Here is a 19,704-nt window from a genome sequence, read left to right as displayed (position 1 = left end):
AGTGAAAATTTTATCTTAAAAAGTGTGACCAGAATAGTTGGTGTAATTTAATATGATTTATTTGAGCCGTTTCAATCTTTGTATCATTTACTAAATAGGATTTAGAAAGTAATTAGTAATAAGTAGGGATGCTTAACGATTAATCGCGATTAATCGTTAGCAGAATAAAAGTTTTTGTTTACATCATATATGTGTGTGAACTGTGTATAATAACTTTGTAGAAATAAATGTACACACATGCATGTATATGTTTTAGAAATGTTTACATGTGTATATACATTTGTATATTTGTATATATAATATAATAATATAAATACTTAATATATACATTTTTTTTTCTTAAAATTATACATGAATGTGTTCATATTTATATATTTATATATTTACATATTTACATATTTACATATATATATATATATATACACACACATATTTATTATACACAGTTTACACACATATGTGATGTAAACAAAAACTTTTATTCTGCTAACGATTAATCGCGATTAATTGTTTAGCATCCCTAGTAATAAGTAATTCAATACTTTTTGGAGAGAGTCATTTGTATAATAATCGAATTACATGATTAAAGATGTAAATAGTAACTAGTATTTAATAACTTTTCTGAGTAACCTACCTAACATCAATCAAACCTTTTGAGGTATTTAAAAAGATTCTCAGATGTGACAAAATCCAGTACTCACTCGAGGATTGTCTGATGAATCCGATCTGAGATGTCCTGAGAGATGAAGGTCACATTATATTTCCAGAGCACCCCTACAAAATGAATGCCTTTCCCCGGTACAAAAACTCGACATGATTTACTCCAGGATGAACCTGCCAGATATACACACAGCTTGAGTTTATAAGATTTTGTGATTAATATCGGTACATACACAGCAGAACGAAATTTAAAACGTGACAGTCATAACATTTTGTAGACACACAGTGTATTATTATATTTAAAAATATTGACACCCTTGTTGAATTTCACAAAAAAAAAAAAAAAATGTTTAATAGAGGTAAAAAAAATTGAAATTGGGGTGGGGGAATTAGATTATAAAACAAATGTTTTTTTTTCTAATACACACTGGGCACAATTATTGGCACCCCTAGAAATTGTTAAAAAGTAAAAAAATCTTTAAAGTATATTCCTAGTTTTCTTTACTCATATTTACCAAGGGTGCCAATATTTTTGTCCACAACTGTAAATATGAGGCAAAACGCACACCTCTCTTTTATCAGATGAGCTGTCAGTGCCCAAATAAGACTGTAATAGATTTATAGTTTAGATGGATATTTTCTGAGTGGCTTAAAATGGAAAATATATGAAAGTCACACACACTCACCAATGTCCACTTTGATGATGTCATTAACCGGCTCAACCATTCGAGGATTCATTGAATATTCATCTGTAAATCATCAAATACACAAACGCATACAAATCACTGTCATTTTATCATCACGCTACAATGTTTTGAAAAAAAAAAATGCTACGTTTGAGAATGCAGTTGTACTTGTTATGAGATGTGGTATTTAATGGGTTTCCTCAGTAAATTACTGTAGACATGTTTTGTGTGATAACTAACAGTGATGTATTTTAAATGATCAGATCCATGTTTACACCATCATATTTGTAGTCTAAATGCAGGGGTTTTAATCCACCTCCTCCAAATCTGAGTATAAGTGTCCACAGAAGTTGCATTTGAGACACACATCCGACTTCAAACTAATCTCACAAGAATCATATTTTATGAGTTGGCTAATATGTATAAATTCATACAAAGCAAATCTTACAAAAAAAAACAATTATTATTCACCTTATTTTCCACGACAACAAGGGCGGCGCCATTGCGCTCATTTTGTCAACGTACTTCCGGCTGCATAGGATGAGCAACTGAGGCAGTGGCTGAAGGCGACGCGTTAAACTTAAAAAGCTCACTCAAGCGCTTTTATGTTTGTTTCTTACCAATTTTAACGGACGGGGAGCCGACTGAGGAACACCCTAATCCCAAGTAATGGTTCGACTACGATGTTCCGGTAACTTTAAAACACGCCGGGTTTTGAAAAGGTGGTCAGTTTCAGGTAAGCTATCTTAGCTAAATGTGCTCTTTCGCCTAACGTTAGATTTGTGATGTCCGTTCTACGAATAAACTTAAGATCAGTAACGTTAGTTTATAAAATGCAATTATTTTGAATGATTTTCATTGCGCACCTATATTTTTATATCTAAGATGAGACAATATTATAATATTATAGTACATTACATTCTTACAGTAGCTCACGTGTTTCATACAAGTTACAGAGATTTCAGATGCTAGGAGGTCAGTTCATTTCTCATTCAGATATTGATGATAATGACCTATTAAACGACATATTATTTAACACTGAAGTTAGAGATTGTGTGTATAACGTTACTGTCTCTTTTTAATGCATCTCTCTCTCACACACACTGTTCTGTTTAAGTATGGATGTCATTTATATATTAATTCTCATGATGCAATTTTCTTTTAAATACTAACATAAAAATGTTTATTGTTATATTATTTTTACAGATGCATTGATGTTTAGTGATGCAATGGACAACTGTGAGGATGATATACAATCAACGTGTTCCTAAACTGTGATGCAGAAACACAATGAGAGGATCCATCCGTCTCTGACCACAACTACACTTTAAAATCACAACTCAACCTGAAGCAACCTACCTCTGATATGGGAAAACAACCTTGCAGTTTCCCGGACAGGGCTTATGCTGGTCCCAGGCTAAAATGCTTATTTGAGCTACGATAATTTAAAAACACCTGGTACTAACATACCTCAACATATATGAGTGCCATTGTTTTGTCACAAGATGTGGTTTGTTTGTAAAAACTAAAATGTCCTAATATAATTAAGGCCTAGTCCTGTAAACCCTGTCTGAGAAACTGCTTCAATGCTTCTGCTTCATGTGTTGAGCTGGCACAAATGTACATATCTCTGCTGAGAAACAACCATCTTTGTCAGCTTTACACAGGGTTGATATTGCATGCATTACACAGTCGCTAAGCACTTTACCAGTACATACAACAACAGCTTCCAGATAAACACTTGGGATCAGCTCCTGATGACTCTGATAAAGCTGCGTCTTAATTCATTGCAGGGTGGTCTTGCTGAAAAGTTAGTTGTTTCTTAGTCCATAGTAATTTTTATAAACCTTTACAATGTGACCTGATTTTACCTGTTGTAAAGTTACATTAAACCTTCATACAGTATGTGATCAGATGTCATGCAGTGATATTAAACATTTACAATGTGATCTGTTGTGCATTTATATTAAACCTTTATAATGTGATCAGATATTACCTGCCATGCAGTTATATTAAACCTTTACAATGTGATCAGATGTTGTGCAGTTATATTAAACATTTACAATGTGATCAGATGTTACCAGTCATGCATTTATATTAAATCTTTACAATGTGATCAGATATTGTGCAGTTATATTAAATCTTTACAATGTGATCAGATGTTACCTGTCATGCAGTTATATAAACCTTTACAGTGTGATCAGATATTATCTGTAAGGAATTTCTTAAACCATATGTGAGCTTTGTAGATTCCACTTAAAAGAATTTAAGTCTCCTGATTTGAAGGAATAAGTGTTAGCAAGTTTGCAAATGAATTTTATCATGGTACATTACCACATAAAAACGAAATAGTTATTGGACTGGCTAAGGTGCACATTTGCTTTAAAAAAAGACGAAATCACTGTGTAAATATTGGTAAGCATAATTACTTTAATAATGCTGCTCCATCAACTCCTTCTGACAGGACGAGGTAATAAAATATGTCCCATAGGTTACTTGCCGCGGCCGCTTCATATCGTCTAACCACGAGACGATTGATGGGACATTATAAGACTATCCGAGCGTCAAATGAAGTTTTCTCCGTGCTCCTAATTTAAAACATTTACAGCAGTTGCGATATTTGTCATTTCGCTAAAGCTATAGTGAACTACAAACAATCTTCTAACCACCAAACTAGCTACCGAATCCACTGTGCCATATTAGCAGCGGAAGTCGGTTGACAAAATGCGGAAGAGCGAAGAATTGAAAAGGGGCGTGGCGGAATAAGCAGTGGCGTGTTTACCCACCACGCAAACCACGCAATTGCTTGGGGCCCCACGGGCTTGGGGGGCCCCCTACTGTCCACAAGCAGTTAACTTATTTAATGATTTTTTATTTAATGATTGCAGAGTTATAAAAAGTCTGCGTGGTAAGCATTCCGCTTTTTTCTTATTTTTTTTTTTAAGATCACACACTGAAGTTGCAGTACTGTATTAATTACATCATTTTAAATACATCCTATAAGGAATTTGCCAGCAAAGGATATATCTGAGATAGGCTTAAAAATATTTTTCTGTACAAAAGGGAGGCCTTTTGGAAAAAGTTTGGAAACCACTGCGGTAAAACCAAGACCTTTATGTTTTTGACAGATAATGATTCTTTATTCTTTTGAATAAGACAATGGGCACTATTTGTATTTTTAAACCAAGAATTTTTTTCTTAATGTTGGGGCATGGGGGGCCCCAGGTCCTTGGACTTTGCTTAGGGCCCCCAAAATGGTAAACACGCCACTGGGAATAAGGTGAATAAAGAACATTAATGACACCCCACCCCTAACCCCAGCGTCACAGGGGCCAAGCAAACTGTACATTGTGGCCGTACGAATAAACTTTTTTCCCGCCATTGACGAGTTATCTCGTAAATGAAGAGAAAATGCTTCCCAATGATGAGTTTTTACAGCAAACAATGAATTCCAATATATTCAATATATATATATCCACTAGGTGCCGCTCTTACACAACTTACAAAACACTAAAGCATCCACTGATCACAAATGTGCATGTTTTGATAATTGCTCTGAAACTGATCTCTAATAAAAGTCCTTTACAACAATGCCTTTTGCTCAAAATTTGGTATTTTTGAAGAAACCTTCCCAGATTTGAGAGGTGATAAATATGGGTAGGACAAATAAACAAAGGATGAAACTTTTATTTTGTTTGAAAGCAGAGGGTCTGTTCTTTCATTTGTATTGTATTTCATTTATATTGTTTGTTTAGATATTTAAAGAAGAACATTTTCTGGAAGGTATTAAACTCTTGTGAAAATCATAAAAGATGCTGGAGCTGGCTGGCAACCTTTTTAAAACACTATAGTGGAGAAAGAGATATGAATTAGCCATCTCATAAAATATGTACAGTATTAACTCCCATGAGACCCACATCAGGTATAAACAGCATCTGTCTTGGCTTATCACATGTAATTTAATCACCAATACAGATGTGATGCAGGTGTAAAATGGGTCTTGATGTATGAATATAATAATCTTTAAATAAAGCAAGAGCTTTTCCGTCCATTGTGTTTTAAATCCTCACCGTGAACTTCACATTCAACAGTCTCCGTCATTTCACTGATGATGTTGTCTAAATGAAAGGTCATTTTGCAGGTGTAGAAACCACTGTCATCAACATGTGCGTTTTTGATGAGTAGCATGTCCTTCATGGGAACAAACTTCTCATCTTCTTCAATCATCTCACAGTTCTGAGAATGAGATAACAAAGTCAAGATAGTTTGTGAGGCACTGACAGGAAGATTAAAGTAGCACCAAATATAAAGAGAATAATTAAGCAACAATTAACTGTGTAAATTAAATCATGACTAAAGGAGAGCAGTGACAAAAGTAAATTTTTTCAGAAAAACTTACATTTAAAAGCTAGACAGAGATATATTTTTGCTGGGTTCAATAACTTACAAGTGTTGTTTATCAATACCAGGTGGAATTTTGAACAAATGTAAAACCACTTCAGTATAATTTCACTTTGAACATAAATAGCACATTGTTACTATTGACTCTGTCAGCTGGGATGAAAGTAACACAATAGAACAAGATAGATTTTTGTGTAACCCTTATTTTTAGTAAATATGACTATGATCTTGTTATTATGTAACTGCAAACATATTCATTGTTTATAATAAGTGCAGCGGAGAAAAAACAGGAACTCCACACAGTTAAACCCGATTTACTTTTATTTTGAAAAACTCAGAAAAGTTAAACTTCAGGATGAGCACTAAATAACCTGTAGACTGATCAGTACTGTAACACATGAAACCAGAAACACAACGCGATATAAAAAAGACTGCTTTGGGAATTTACTAATCACTGTCAAAAACAGCTTTCTGGACCTACACTTGCAAAGCGATGATGAAATAACGTGATAATTTGTTAGCTTTGTCAAAAGTTGCGTGCTAAATAGGGATAGGCATGAGTACTAAATTGCTCGAGTACTCGAACGTGGCATCGATGATCGATCACAAAAACGATGATCATGTGGGTTTATTTATTTATTTATTGTGGATATGACGTTACAAGCACCTGTGGTAGTAAAGACTGGGTCTGGAGATGCGTGTTTGACGTCGTGTTGAGCTATGACATATCATTACCATGCATGATTCAAAAACAAACAGATAATTCCGCGCACCCGCCACAGGGCAACCCGACGATCCGCGCAATGCATGGCAACCCGCCGATTTCGCCGATCCAATGAAGCCGTCCACACCTCACATCACTGAGGCACTATGGTTTAAAAGAATGCCGTGATTTTTGGAAATACAGTCAGTCAGGTGCAAAATGTACAGCGCCGTCAAAAGTTAAACGGGTTATCATCTCATATTTAAACATCAATGTTAAAGCAACACTATGTAGTTTTTTAACCTTTAAATAATGTCTCTAAAATTATTTCAGTGATAGAACAACTTTTAACTGGACATATTGTACTGTTGCTGCAACCTGAGCAGCCTCCTAGCTGCTACAAGCAAACTCTGAAAGTGGCGGTGGAGGGTAGGAAACACAGCCCCGCCCCTCCCCCTGCCTGCAGAAGAGTGTCTGATACCAGGCACTGTTGCGCTTTTCAACCACATGGGGGAGCTGTAAGTCATTTTTACATGTAAACTACATAGTGTTGCTTTAAGAGATACCAGAGAGCCATACGAGCATTAACATTACATCTTGACTGAAAACAGGTGAGAGGACAACACGACACAGCTAAACGCTAAAATAATAGCAAAAGACTTAAAGCTGCTTAATGTTATGAAGCTTGAGCTTTGACTGGACGTGTTTAAAGCGTGCTGTAAATGGTGCACATCCACAACGGGAGTTAAACTTTCTGTACATAACTTAGTTGAAAACTTAGTTGAAGTCTTGGATTTTGTGCAGATAGATGCATGTTGTATAATACATTTATGTTGTATAAAGGCTTAATATTATGTAGAGTGCGTTATATAGAAATCGCTTCGGTTTGTGCTTATTAACCCTTTAGTTTCACTTCATCACGCAGCTTTTCCTGTAAGAGGTTTCTGTTAAAAAGCATTTAATTCATTAATAATCTAGTATGTGTTCATTGTTCTGTCATAGTTTCTTCAAAATTAAGTTTTATTTGAGTGTTTTTAATAAAAAAATTTTAATTTTCACAATGACGCATATCCCCGCCCCTTTGATTGCCCCGTCCCAGTTAATCGAGTACTGGTTCTTCAGACCTATGGATTAATCGAAATGACATAAATGCCCATCCCTAGTCCTAAAGATGCTGTCATAGTTTGAAATGCAAATGTCCCGCGTTACTTTTGTCCCGGTTCTCCCCTTCTATTCGTATACTACGTCACAGTTACTCAGAAAAGTGTATGAGAAATGAATGAATTAATAACGTGTTTCCTTTTGTTTTACCTTGTACCACTGGATTGAAGCACTGTCCACACTCTTTAGATAACTCCTCAGAGGACAGGCGAGAAAGCCATTGACCTGAGCGTTGATCCTCTGCACGCTCGTCTGTGCTCGCACGCAGCTCTCTGAAGTCATTTCAGTGACCATTAACACCGTAGCCTGTTTAAAGCACTTCTCTTCAGTTCTGTTGACATGAAAGACAATTCAGACAGATGTAATGAAAGTTATTAAACAAAGGCTTGAATAGACTGTGAACATAACCCTATCCATAAACCTGTGCCCAACAGAAATGTGCACGGCATTGGATTTAAATTAAAACATGAATTATGAGATTTTTATCCAGCAAAGATCAGACAAATGACGCCAAGTTTTTTCAATTATAATTTCACTAAGTTAGTGAGTACATTTGTCCCTCATAGGAGATACAGCTAAACCTTTACATACAGGACTGGACTTCTGCTGCCCTCTACTGACGGTTTGAAATCCAACAGTGCAAAAACATAAAAATAAAATCATGTTCACTTGTTCAAATCAATCTTCTTTTACTTAATCGTACAACTTTATCATTCATTTTAATATCCTGTAGTGTTTCTTTCTGACACAATGGAGCCAGTAAAGTGTTGTCAGGACAGGATATCTAAACCACTGACCTAACAGACCCGGAAAATTGTGTTGAGCTTCAAAGCAAACCTTTGAACCTTTTCAGGAAATCTAAAGCTTTACCCAACAAATATTTTTCCAAAGCATCTGGCTGCTTTCAGCTTCTGTTGGAGTAGGTGTATGGAGATAACACGCTGTTTAAAGGTCACTGCCAAACAAATAACCTCGATTCATTAACTTTGCTCGTCACACCATCCTGGAAATGAACACGGTTTACCCTTGCAGTTAATCTTTCCACCTATTTACATCGGCTGTCAACAGACTGCTGCACAAGAACAGAGAATCTTAAGAAAACATGACAACGTCACATTTCACCCCAAAATAAAATAAAACTACAAACATCACAGCGTTACACTGCAAAAAATGATTTTCAAGAAAAAAAATCTTAGTATTTGTGTCTTGGTGTCTATAGTAAAAATATCTAAAAATTCTTAAATTAAGATGCTTTTTCTTGATGAGCAAAACCACCCAAGAAAATAAGTCTAGTTTTTAGACCAAAAATATCTAATTTAAGTGATGTTGTGCATACAAAAACAAGCAAAAAAATCTGCCAATGAGGTAAGCTAATTTTTCTTGAATTTAGTGTTTAAGAAAAATGTTCAAGATTTTTTTGCTTACCCCATTGGCAGATTTTTTTGCTTGTTTTATGCACAATATCACTTAAATTTTATATTTTTGGTCTTAAAACTAGACTTATTTTCTTGGCTCGTTTTGCTCATCAAGAAAAAGCATCTTAATTTAAGAATTTTTAGATATTTTTACTATAGACACCAAGACACAAATACTAAGATTTTTTTTTCTTGAAAATCATTTTTTTTTTGCAGTGTAGTAAATATTGCTATTCATTTATATACACTCATATCTTGCTATATTTATAAACACTAAAAGAGTAACATTTATAATTAAATGTTTTTTGTCCATTAACTTTTTTGAAAAACTGTTAAACATCTTAGGGAAAGACTGCTTGATAAATGAGGTATTGGCAGGAGAATAAAAGGGCTTTTGTACAGATACAAAATACTAGTTACTTTGTTTTAGAGGGAAGATATTATGAAAATAGCACTTAAATCTTTTTCCATGTTAAAGTGCTAAAAGCACTGGGGACCCAATTATATCAACCTAGAAAAAGTAAAAAAGATCAACCCAGTAACTTAGTTTTGGTAAACCATTCTCTGCAAGCATGTGAAAAATAGCTAATTGAAAATTGGCTCCCCTTGTGATGTCAGAAGGGGTTCTTATTATAATAATACAGCATCCTTAAGCAGCAAATATCCATTTTTTTTTCACTGAGAAAGAGAGAGAGAGCGTGAGCGAGAGAATTACTGAAATCACAAATGAGTTTTAATTTCAACAAACCACCATAATGGTCATTAGCTCATTTGCATTTTAAAAGACACACCCAAAAACAGCACATTTTTGCTCACGCCTACAAAGTGGCAATTTTAAGATGTTATAATACATTTTCTATATGATAATTTGAAATTACCTATATGATATTTAGATAATAAATTATCTATATGATATATAAATACAGTATAAACATACACATATATCAAATGAAACAACAGAGAAAATAGTTTTTCATCCTATCTTGATTTGATCTCTTTTATCACCTCTCAAATATGGGTAGGTTTGTTTAAAAATATCAAATTTTGAGCAAAGCTAAAATAATAGCATTTTTGTAAAATAATTTTGTTAGAGATCAGATTCAGAACTATTATCAAAACATGCAGTTTTAAATATTGAAAAAATGTTTTGCTTCATTGTTATAAATTGAGTAAGAGCGGCATCTAGTGGATAATAGTGGAATTATAGATTACCGTAAAAACTCATCAGGAAACCCTCAATGGCGGGGAAAGAGTTGAAAACTTTTTGTGAAATGTCCCCACTTCTTCCACCCTGAAGCTATTTTGGGGATTTTCGCCTGGATTTGGCCTACCCAATTTCAAAAGCTTCCCATACCCACATGCAGAGGTTTACATACAAAAGTTTGGTATCATTTTACAGGAAACCCTTTGAAATTACATAAAACACTGTTGAAAGTGCTAAACATGGTTGTATGTGATGTCAGGCCTCTAATAAACACAAAAATAAATAGGCGCTTTTTATGTTTTTTTTCTAAAGTTTTTATTTGAAAGTATATAACTCTGGTCCTGGGTATCTCAGGTCCCTGCAGACAGTTTTGTTTGATTCCAGCAATTGTCAGCTTACAGAGGAAAAATGAATTTCTTCTCTATCATAATCTATGCAAAAGTTATTTTACTCCAACTGAAGGGAGGAATAATACGCTTATGGTGTACAATTTCTGCCAAAAAACATTTGAAGTGCTACCATAACCACATAAAGTGGAATAAATGCAATTTCTTTATATCATTTTAAAGAAAACCCTTTGAAGTTACATAAAAAGTTGCTGTTTGTGACAAATATTGTTATTTATGTTGTTTTTCATATGATGAAACACCAAATTTAATTTTTTATGTTGTAAACACTGTCTGTGATAGTGTATAACTCTGGTTCTGGATGCTCTAGCAGACTGCAGACAGTTTTGGTTGTTAGCAGCAGCAGACAGTAAACACCCAAAAAAGAATGAACTCTTTAGCATGTCGCATTCAAAAGATATTCTTATTTTACTGAAGGGTGCGGAAATACATTTTTCATAAAAATATTAATTTTTTGTTTTGCACATATAATAAAAAGCTAGGGATTAATTATGCAAACAACCAAAGAAAATGCTGTGAATGGACTCATTGTTTAGAGTAGGACCTAAAATAAAAGATGGTGTATCATTTGTGGCTATATGTGCTATCTGAGGCAGTTCACACTTAAGTTTCACATATGTTTACAAAAGACCATTTTTTACCTTATTATTCATTCGATGATTGTTGGATATGTGTTGATATTAGAACAAAAATAACACTGTAGCCTTATTCCTGAGAGTGAGAGCTTTCATTTGATATAAGACTTGCCCATGTTTGTCATTTTTGAAAAATATGAAATATGTGAATATTATATGATATCAAAAAATATTGGGGGGGTGATAGTGTAAATTAAGTGTAAATAACTTTCTTACAGTAAAAGATATGTCAAAGTGATGCATATCTGCAGAAAGTAGAGACTCTAAGCTTTCAAACAGTATCTCATATATGTTACTGGGGTCCATGACGGAGCATTAAAGATTAAAAGAATCTTTTATATTAAGTCAAAATACGAAATTTTGGACCCGGGACAGGGTCCTCAGGGTTGAAGAGGTTAAAAAGCTTTGCATTTTATCCTGCAAAGTATCTGAAATACCTGCCATATATTCCTATTCATTTGGTGGTGAACGGAGACATTTATGTTTATGAACCCTCTTTTTAACATAACATATTTTTTACTAGAGCTGGGCATAGATTAATCTAGATTAATCTCATACAAAATAAAAGTTTTTTTTTGAATAACATACTGTGTGTAAGTTTGTGCTGTGTGTAATTATTATGTATATATATATAAATACACACACATTTATGTATGTATTTGAGAAACATTTACATGTGTATATATATTTATTTATATTTGTATATATTCTATATTATATATAAATAAAAATAATATATAAATATATATTTTTTAAATGTATACATATGTATATGTGTGTGTTTAAATATACATAATATTTACACACAGCACAAACTCATATATTATACAAAAAATACTTTTATTTTGTATGAGATTAATCTAGATTAATCTATGCCCAGCCCTAATTCACTGCTCTGACATATAAAAATGACCTTCAACCTCCTAAGACCTGGGATTTAGTTTGTCTTTTTCAGATTTACTCCAGCTATTTTGGGGTTGGGAAGAACCAATAAATAAAATAACCAAATATTTTTCTTAGAACATGAAGCAGTGTAATTGTCCATGTTTGTGTACAACAGGTTCCAGTTATACAGAATTAAGTATTATGATGCAAAACAACAAAAAAATGCCATGGTCTTAGGAGGTTAAACACGAGAGAAAGACCTCAGTCCGTACCTGACAACACATATGTAGCTCCCTTGGTGCTCCATGGTGATGTTGATGAACCACAGTAGTCTGTCCTGCAGTATGACATCACGCTCCACCCGCTCCACCTCGGAGCCCGTTCTCTTATTGTACCATGTTATGTTGTAAGAGGTGTTTGCAGGATTAAAGAGATGTTGGATATCCAATGTGCAGTTTAAGACTGCAGCTTCCCCTGGTACTGAGAAAACTCGATCAAAAGCGGCTCCAAAGTCTATGCAAGAGTCTGTTTGAGGGAACACAGCCAGTCGGTTAGAAATCCAACATACACACACTAGAGAATATAACCAAACAAATGAAAGCGCACACCCTCCCTACGAGGAGGCATTTGTAAAAATGTAGCTCAGGGATAAAATGTAAGCAATTAACACATAATAAACATTTGATGAGCTCTGATGCAAAAGCAGCTAAATGCCACCTTCGTTGAAAATGAGATTAACCCCAGGTTGAGGTCATTCAGAAATAACCGTTTGTTTGCAAAATCTGTTGAGTCTGTTTAAAAAAATGCTCATTTACAAGAAAACATGTCAGACGCGGGATTATGCAACCACATTTTGAACACTCAGGCTGTGCATGAGATACAGCCAAAAAACAAGTTGCATTAGTAGAAGTGGACAGTGGATTCAAATTAACCATGAAGTGTCTAGTATACAAAGGGCTAAAAAATACCACAAATTTTCAAGGCTGGAAACTTTCAATAGGAAAAAACATGAATATATGGGAATTAATTGGAACAAATGGGAATAAACTAGGAATTGGAAAAAAATTGCAGAGTTGCCTATAACAGGGAACTTAAATGCAGTTTAAAAATCTTGCAGCATAATTTTGTTTAAAACAACAAGATTTAATGCAATTTCAATTTCTACCCTGCACATTCCTCAATCACATGCACACAGCACACGGTTTACTGAAGGGCCATTGACCCCTGCATGTACTTGCATTCATCCATAACATGCACAAAAAAAATGTTTCAATCCTACACACAAAATTAATGTCAAAATGTCCATCTTTGAATGCATATAATTACATACATTTGTTTAAAAATTCTTTGTGATGTGTGTAAGCTGATGTGCAACTACATTATACACATGAATACACTGGCTGAGAAAACATTTAGGTGAGATAATTAAAAAAAGTTATTTAAGTAGATTACTTAAGGGGGATTTCTCCCCCAAGCCTACCATAGAAAACACACTTGTTGCATTTTTTTTTTTTTTGCATTTTTTTTACAGTTTAACTAGCAAATACCTAAATTTGTTAGTAGATAGCTAAGTAAATGAGATATCTAAATGTAAGCTAGCACTATTATAATAATAATGTTATTATGCTGTTGTGTTACTCAAAAAAAGAATCAATTAAAGTTCTACTTACAATTAAATCAGTCAAGATGTCATTAAAAAAAAATGTATTACCTTGCATCCATGTCTGTCTATTTATGTTTGTATATGATATAGTTTATATGTATTTGCTTAAATTTCCAAATAATTCCCATGAATTCACATAAATTCTCGTAAATTCCCATGAATTGGAATATTTGGAATAAAGTCTTATGTATATTTAAAATGCATATTAGTAAAAAAAAAATTACTTTTTTACCTAAAACTGAGGATTTTCGTGCTATTACAGCACTTTGAGCAGCCCAGAATAACGTGAGCAGAGAAATGAGGGGCAACAGACCCATATCTGTAAAAAAACACAGACAACAGAGTTAAAACAAAAATCATTCAGACACAAGCATAAACATGAATGTAATGTGTGTACTAGAGGTCTAATTCATACATTAATTGGCAAAAAATGATTGAGAAAATTATATTGATAATTTGATTTGAGGAAGAAGCAGAGGGAGAACGAAGTTCCATACTAAACTGGTAAGAATTGTTTAAATGGTGGAAGTGAAAAGGAGGAATTGATTACATTTTAACAACTTAAAAAGCATTTAAAAATGACTCCATTGACTGCCATTATGAATTATTTTATTGCTTAACTGTTATATTACAATGCATTTTCAAGCTTGTCACATGACAATTTAAAGTCACAGTGCCACTGTATGGTTGATGTATTGGTTTCATTTTTTTCATTTAAAATTTATTTAAAAGCTAAATAAATATCCATATTTTCAACATTTTTCTCTAACCTGAGGACCAATTTATTGTTATAAGTTTTTGGTGACTTTAATACTCAAGAAAACATACCTAGGAGGAAACTTTAATACAAAAATTGTAATGTTATTAGTTATTTTAAACCTAAAAAGTCAAATTGTGTAATAACTAATATGATGCTGTTGCAGAGATCTGTTTAGTCTAATTATGTTTTTGATGAACTCTGAACCGCAGATTAACTGGAAGTGAACAGCGTTTTAACCACAGACTCAAAGGTCAAGTGTACTCAGTCTGTGTACATGAAAATAATTGTCTCAAATTTTCTTAACACAGATTTGATTAAAAGTAATAACAGGAAACGAATATTGTCCACGGTTCTCAGTTATAATCTCAAAATGTCTACTGGCTGATATATTGGTCTATCACTACACAGTGTTAATTTATGTTTAAACCGTTAACAGTTCAAAATAATATTTAAAACTTTAAAATATACATACAAATTATGATTTTGAACAAAACAAATTTGTTGGGTCACATGACTATTTCAGATGCAGTTTTTTAAAATCTGTTAATCAGATTATTTATAAATCAGAAAGTTTTCTCCCATGTCAAAATTTATATTAAAGTATTTTGTAGACACCTTTTTTAGATCGACTTTGTAACTTTACATTTTTATCACTATGCGTGTTCCCTGGAAAACAAAACAAAGAAATGAAAGTTGCTGACAAATTACTAAATTACTGCAGAGTTACTAAAACTGATTTCTTATCCGTGCATAACAGTTTTTGTTCTTTAAAAAAGCCGCAGAGAACTTAGTGTTTTTCATCAGCATTAAAAATTTAAGGAAGGAACTAAATTGTGCAAACTCCTTGAGGTTTGAAAAAGCAGAACACACGCTATCTGAAGTAAATTGCATAAATCATTGCCCTGGAGTTGCCTACTACAGTTAAAACCAAGAACTGGGTTTTAATCAGAACCGGTTACAAAATAAATACAAAAATAACTTTGACTCGATTATGTGACCAGCATTATGTGAGAAGTAAACCAATCATTTGACTTGTTAAAATAGAGAAAGCAAATGTAAAACTTATATACTAATGAAATATGAAAAACACAAAAAATAGCATTTTGATAACAAAATGCAGTGCCACCTGTTGGTGTAAGTGCAGCTGTAACTTAATTTCTTATACAAATGTCTATATCTCTATACAAGGGGTTTTAAAACTGGGCTCTGGAGACCCCCAAGGGGCCTTCAAATGGTTCTAAAGGGTCCCAGAACATTTCAAAGCAATATAAATAGATGGGACACGGTTTAGAAGGGGGTCCATCAAAAGAGATTAATCATATTTGGGGGTCCCTGGGTCATAATGTTTGAAAACCCCTGCTCTATACTCCTAAACATTCATAAAACATTTATTTTTAATGGGTGATGAGGTCACCCAGCAAACATGTCTTCATTCATTTCACTGCACTTATTTTAATCCTAATGAAATACTTGACCCAGCAGAACACACTAAACCATTGTCTATATAGGTTAACAAGGGAGTGTCAATCTATCAACAGCTCACAATCTTTGGTGTGTAGGTGTGCAGCATGATTTTGGATTGAATCACTGAAACATTACATTCTGGTTTGACAATCTCCTGATCTATTACTTGCAAGCGGAGGTTCAGAATAAAGTGGTTTGGTTGGAAGCATTTTTAGGACATGACAATCCCTTTAAAGCACGAGTTAACTGACAAAGAGAAAAACGCTCCAGTGGAGTTCCCACGACCACAGAGATCTCAAGTACCCGAAGGATTTTAAAAATCACAATGCAGTGACTTTGGCTCTATGCCTCAAACATCATGTTTGGTTCTTAGTATTAACGGGAATTAACAGGAGTAAACAGGAATTAATAGGAGTAAACAGGAATTAATAGGAGTAAACTGGTAATTAAAAAAAAAATTGCAGTTGCCTATAACAGGAAACATTGAAAACTGAAATTCCCGTAAATTACTGTTAAGTTTTCCAATTTGGAATATTTCCAAAATTCCCCAGAGGGAACCCTTTGCAACCCTACATACATGTGCGAACATGCATTTAAATAGCTGAAAGAAGCACAACATCTAAACCGTCCTAATGCATCTAACAAAATTTATGCATAAAGTAAATATTAAACAATTCAAAGTGTGTCCACCTGTTTTTTTTTTTTTTTTTTTGGCTGTGTATATTGCCTCAAACTCCACACAGATTTAATGTAAACCATCTACGAGTAGTGCACTTCATTATTTTACATTTCTTAAAAAAGCCAAGATTGCAGAAGATTGTGGTGATAAACAGACATGCAACTTCTCTGACGTTTATTCAGTGCAGCAAAAACATACGTATGAGTGTCACTATTTGTCTCTACTAATTAAAAACAATTATATTAAAGCATAAATGATGTACAGCAGCTTTAAAGACATCAAACATCTGTGCTGACTGAATGAACACTAAATTCAGGAAATTAAACATCTATAAAACAATATTAAACCACAAAACAAACCATTCATCGGACAGCTCAGTCTTGCGTTTTAAAGGGATAGTTCACCCAAAAATGAAAATCTGTAATCATTTTCTCATCTTCATGTTGTTTTAAACCTGTATGAGTTTCTTTACTCTGATGAACACAAAATATATTTTGATAAATGATTGTAAGCACACACAGTGGACGGTCCCCATTGAATTCCATCGTATTTGTTTTTCCTACTGCTTTAATTAATGCTTAAATTTAATAAAATGAATACACTCATCTATGTATGAAATGTTTAACAAAATAAATTTTCCAATTGTTCTCGTTTTTGTAAGTCGCTTTGGATAAAAGCATCGGCTAAATTTAAATATAAATCATTTTATATTGTTTCATATTTTATGGTAACCCAGAATGCACCATATGACGTAGTTTTCCACGATTAGTAACTAAAAAAGAATTTCTGAATTTTCTTAGTAATTTTCCATGTGTTTTGACAATTTGATCATTATATGGTTATGGAAAACATTGATGAAACATAGAAAATAGTACGAGTTAAGCTTAAAACCAGACAAAATCAAGATTATTTATATATGCACGAGCACGCGCTCCGGTGTGTTTTTACCTCAGCACACAGTCACGCGCGGAACATTTACACCAACGACATATGACAGGTAAGTCAAAACGTGCGCAAAATACATTAAACAGGAAACGACACGTTCTGTCAGGCACATATTTCGCTTTAAAAGGCAAACCGGGTAACTTACCTACAGTTTGCGGCGTTCCCAGGACATAACTTCATTCAGTAAACCAAACAAACTCACGTTATGTTTGAGTCACATATGAATAACATACAAACAAGACAACAACCCGCCTCAGACAGACACGACACAGACAGACAGACACACGAATGTTTCAACAGAGTCAGAACTGTCGTGCCACTTCTTCACAGTCTCTGGGATGTTTGAGAAAGATCATTTTGCAATATCCTTTCCTTTCCAACGCCTCAGAGTTGCGTAACAAATCAACGAGGCGGAGAAAGAAAGTGGATTTAATCCGAATCTGAGCTGCTTAAAGTGAACTCACACCACATTTTGCGGACACGTTTTATACATAAACGAGCACGGGGTGATGAAGTAAAGAAGTTTTCACCTGTTGCCAATGCATGTCATCATAAAGCTGTTTTAACCTCGTGGCCACCACGTTATAAGCATTGCTATGACAATCCTGTAGGGAGCGATATAATCCAATGGAAACATAACTGTGTGCTATTGTCAGGAATGGTGCTGGCATATTTGTGTGTGTTTATAAATATCACAAGGCTCTCAAGTTTTACCAAAAGTTACATCTGTTAGGCCCCACCTAATTCTCTGAAGTTTTGCTAGCACTTTAATTTGACCACCTTTTGTTTATAATTGATTAGCACAAAATGCATTATAAGAGTTTCGTAAGTCTGATAAAGACAGACAAATGAATCCGAATAAAATTGTTTTATATATTTGAAAAATACAAATGTATCAAAATTAAAATGAAATCTGCCCCTAAACAGCCCAGATGGTGCTCTATATACACCCAGGTGAAAAAATAGTAGGGAATAGTGGGGCACAACACTTTTTGGCTTTGGCTCTATCATTTAAAAAACATTTAAATTAGAATAATCAATTTTTATACAATCAACACACACATCTTTGCTATAAATGAACACTTAAAGTAATATACTAAAGGTGGACATTGTTTCTATATCTGCATATAATAGATCGATATCCACACATTCATCCATCCATCCATCATCCTTCATACAACCATAGTTATATTATGCATCAATGCATAGAAATAAATGTGAGTTATTTCCCCTGATATTGTATAAAGTGTTATAATTTTGATGAATAGTATTTACATTGTTTTCATTTCATTAACATTGTATACCTGAGGCTAAATACTAAAATTGGTCCTTAAAAGGTACACAATAGGTCCTTAAGGTATAATATTGTACCCCAAAAGGTACAACATTTCAATGTGTTGTACTGTATACACATACAAGGTACAAAACTGAACCTTTGAGGGTACCACCCCAGTGACAGAAAAGGTACACCTTATTTATAAGGTAAACCTTATTTTCTGACAGTGTGTGACAACTAACCCCACTGTGTAAAAATGTTTTTAATCCCAGCTCTCAGTTACTAGGAGTTGCTGACATGTTTCAAAATGCTGTTATGTTTTAGGTAACAAGACAGTGATTAAAATAATATAAGATTGGATTTGGTGACATACACACCCAACTCAGAAATTGAAAAAACATAAGATGAAGAAATTTACTTTCATGCCTCCAAAACACTCTTTGTTCAATATCTTAACCAAAACACATCAAAATTTTTCACAAATTTACAGGAGATCTTCTGACAGTATGAGAAAAAGATCAAAGCACAGATTGATCGGCCCTGTAATGATATGTAACTAAGCCTTGGTACTTAAACTGCTCTATATTTGCACACTAATTTTGTACATACTATACTAAAAATACTTCCTTAATACTTCTTAAGATAATCTTTCAATCATCTAAGTGTACTTACAGTATCTATACTACTTTGAGACACCATGAATATAAATAAAAATGTGCTTTTAACATATTATCTCTGTATTAAAAGTTTTTTTTTATTT

At 33.7% G+C, this 19,704-nt stretch overlaps 1 protein-coding gene across 1 annotated transcript in view; it reads right to left on the bottom strand.

Annotated features, from left to right (window-relative positions):
* LOC135733613 (interleukin-1 receptor type 1) overlaps positions 1–18,512 on the bottom strand; it is a 28,048-nt gene extending 9,536 nt beyond the window's left edge. Inside the window, exons 1-7 of the mRNA XM_065252373.2 lie at positions 17,814–18,512; positions 14,053–14,139; positions 12,430–12,682; positions 7,762–7,942; positions 5,417–5,582; positions 1,347–1,409; positions 702–834 (exon numbers count right to left, since the gene is read on the bottom strand). Coding sequence (XP_065108445.1) covers positions 702–834; positions 1,347–1,409; positions 5,417–5,582; positions 7,762–7,942; positions 12,430–12,682; positions 14,053–14,137 — 881 coding nt within the window. The 5' untranslated portion in view covers positions 14,138–14,139; positions 17,814–18,512. The remainder of the gene's footprint in view (positions 1–701; positions 835–1,346; positions 1,410–5,416; positions 5,583–7,761; positions 7,943–12,429; positions 12,683–14,052; positions 14,140–17,813) is intronic.
* Between the last annotated feature and the right edge of the window lie 1,192 nt (positions 18,513–19,704).

Source organism: Paramisgurnus dabryanus, chromosome 15 (assembly GCF_030506205.2).
Source record: "Paramisgurnus dabryanus chromosome 15, PD_genome_1.1, whole genome shotgun sequence".
Lineage (NCBI taxonomy): Eukaryota > Metazoa > Chordata > Actinopteri > Cypriniformes > Cobitidae > Paramisgurnus > Paramisgurnus dabryanus.
The sequence above is the reverse complement of the archived record's forward strand: the minus strand, read 5'-3'. Positions and strand labels throughout refer to the sequence as shown.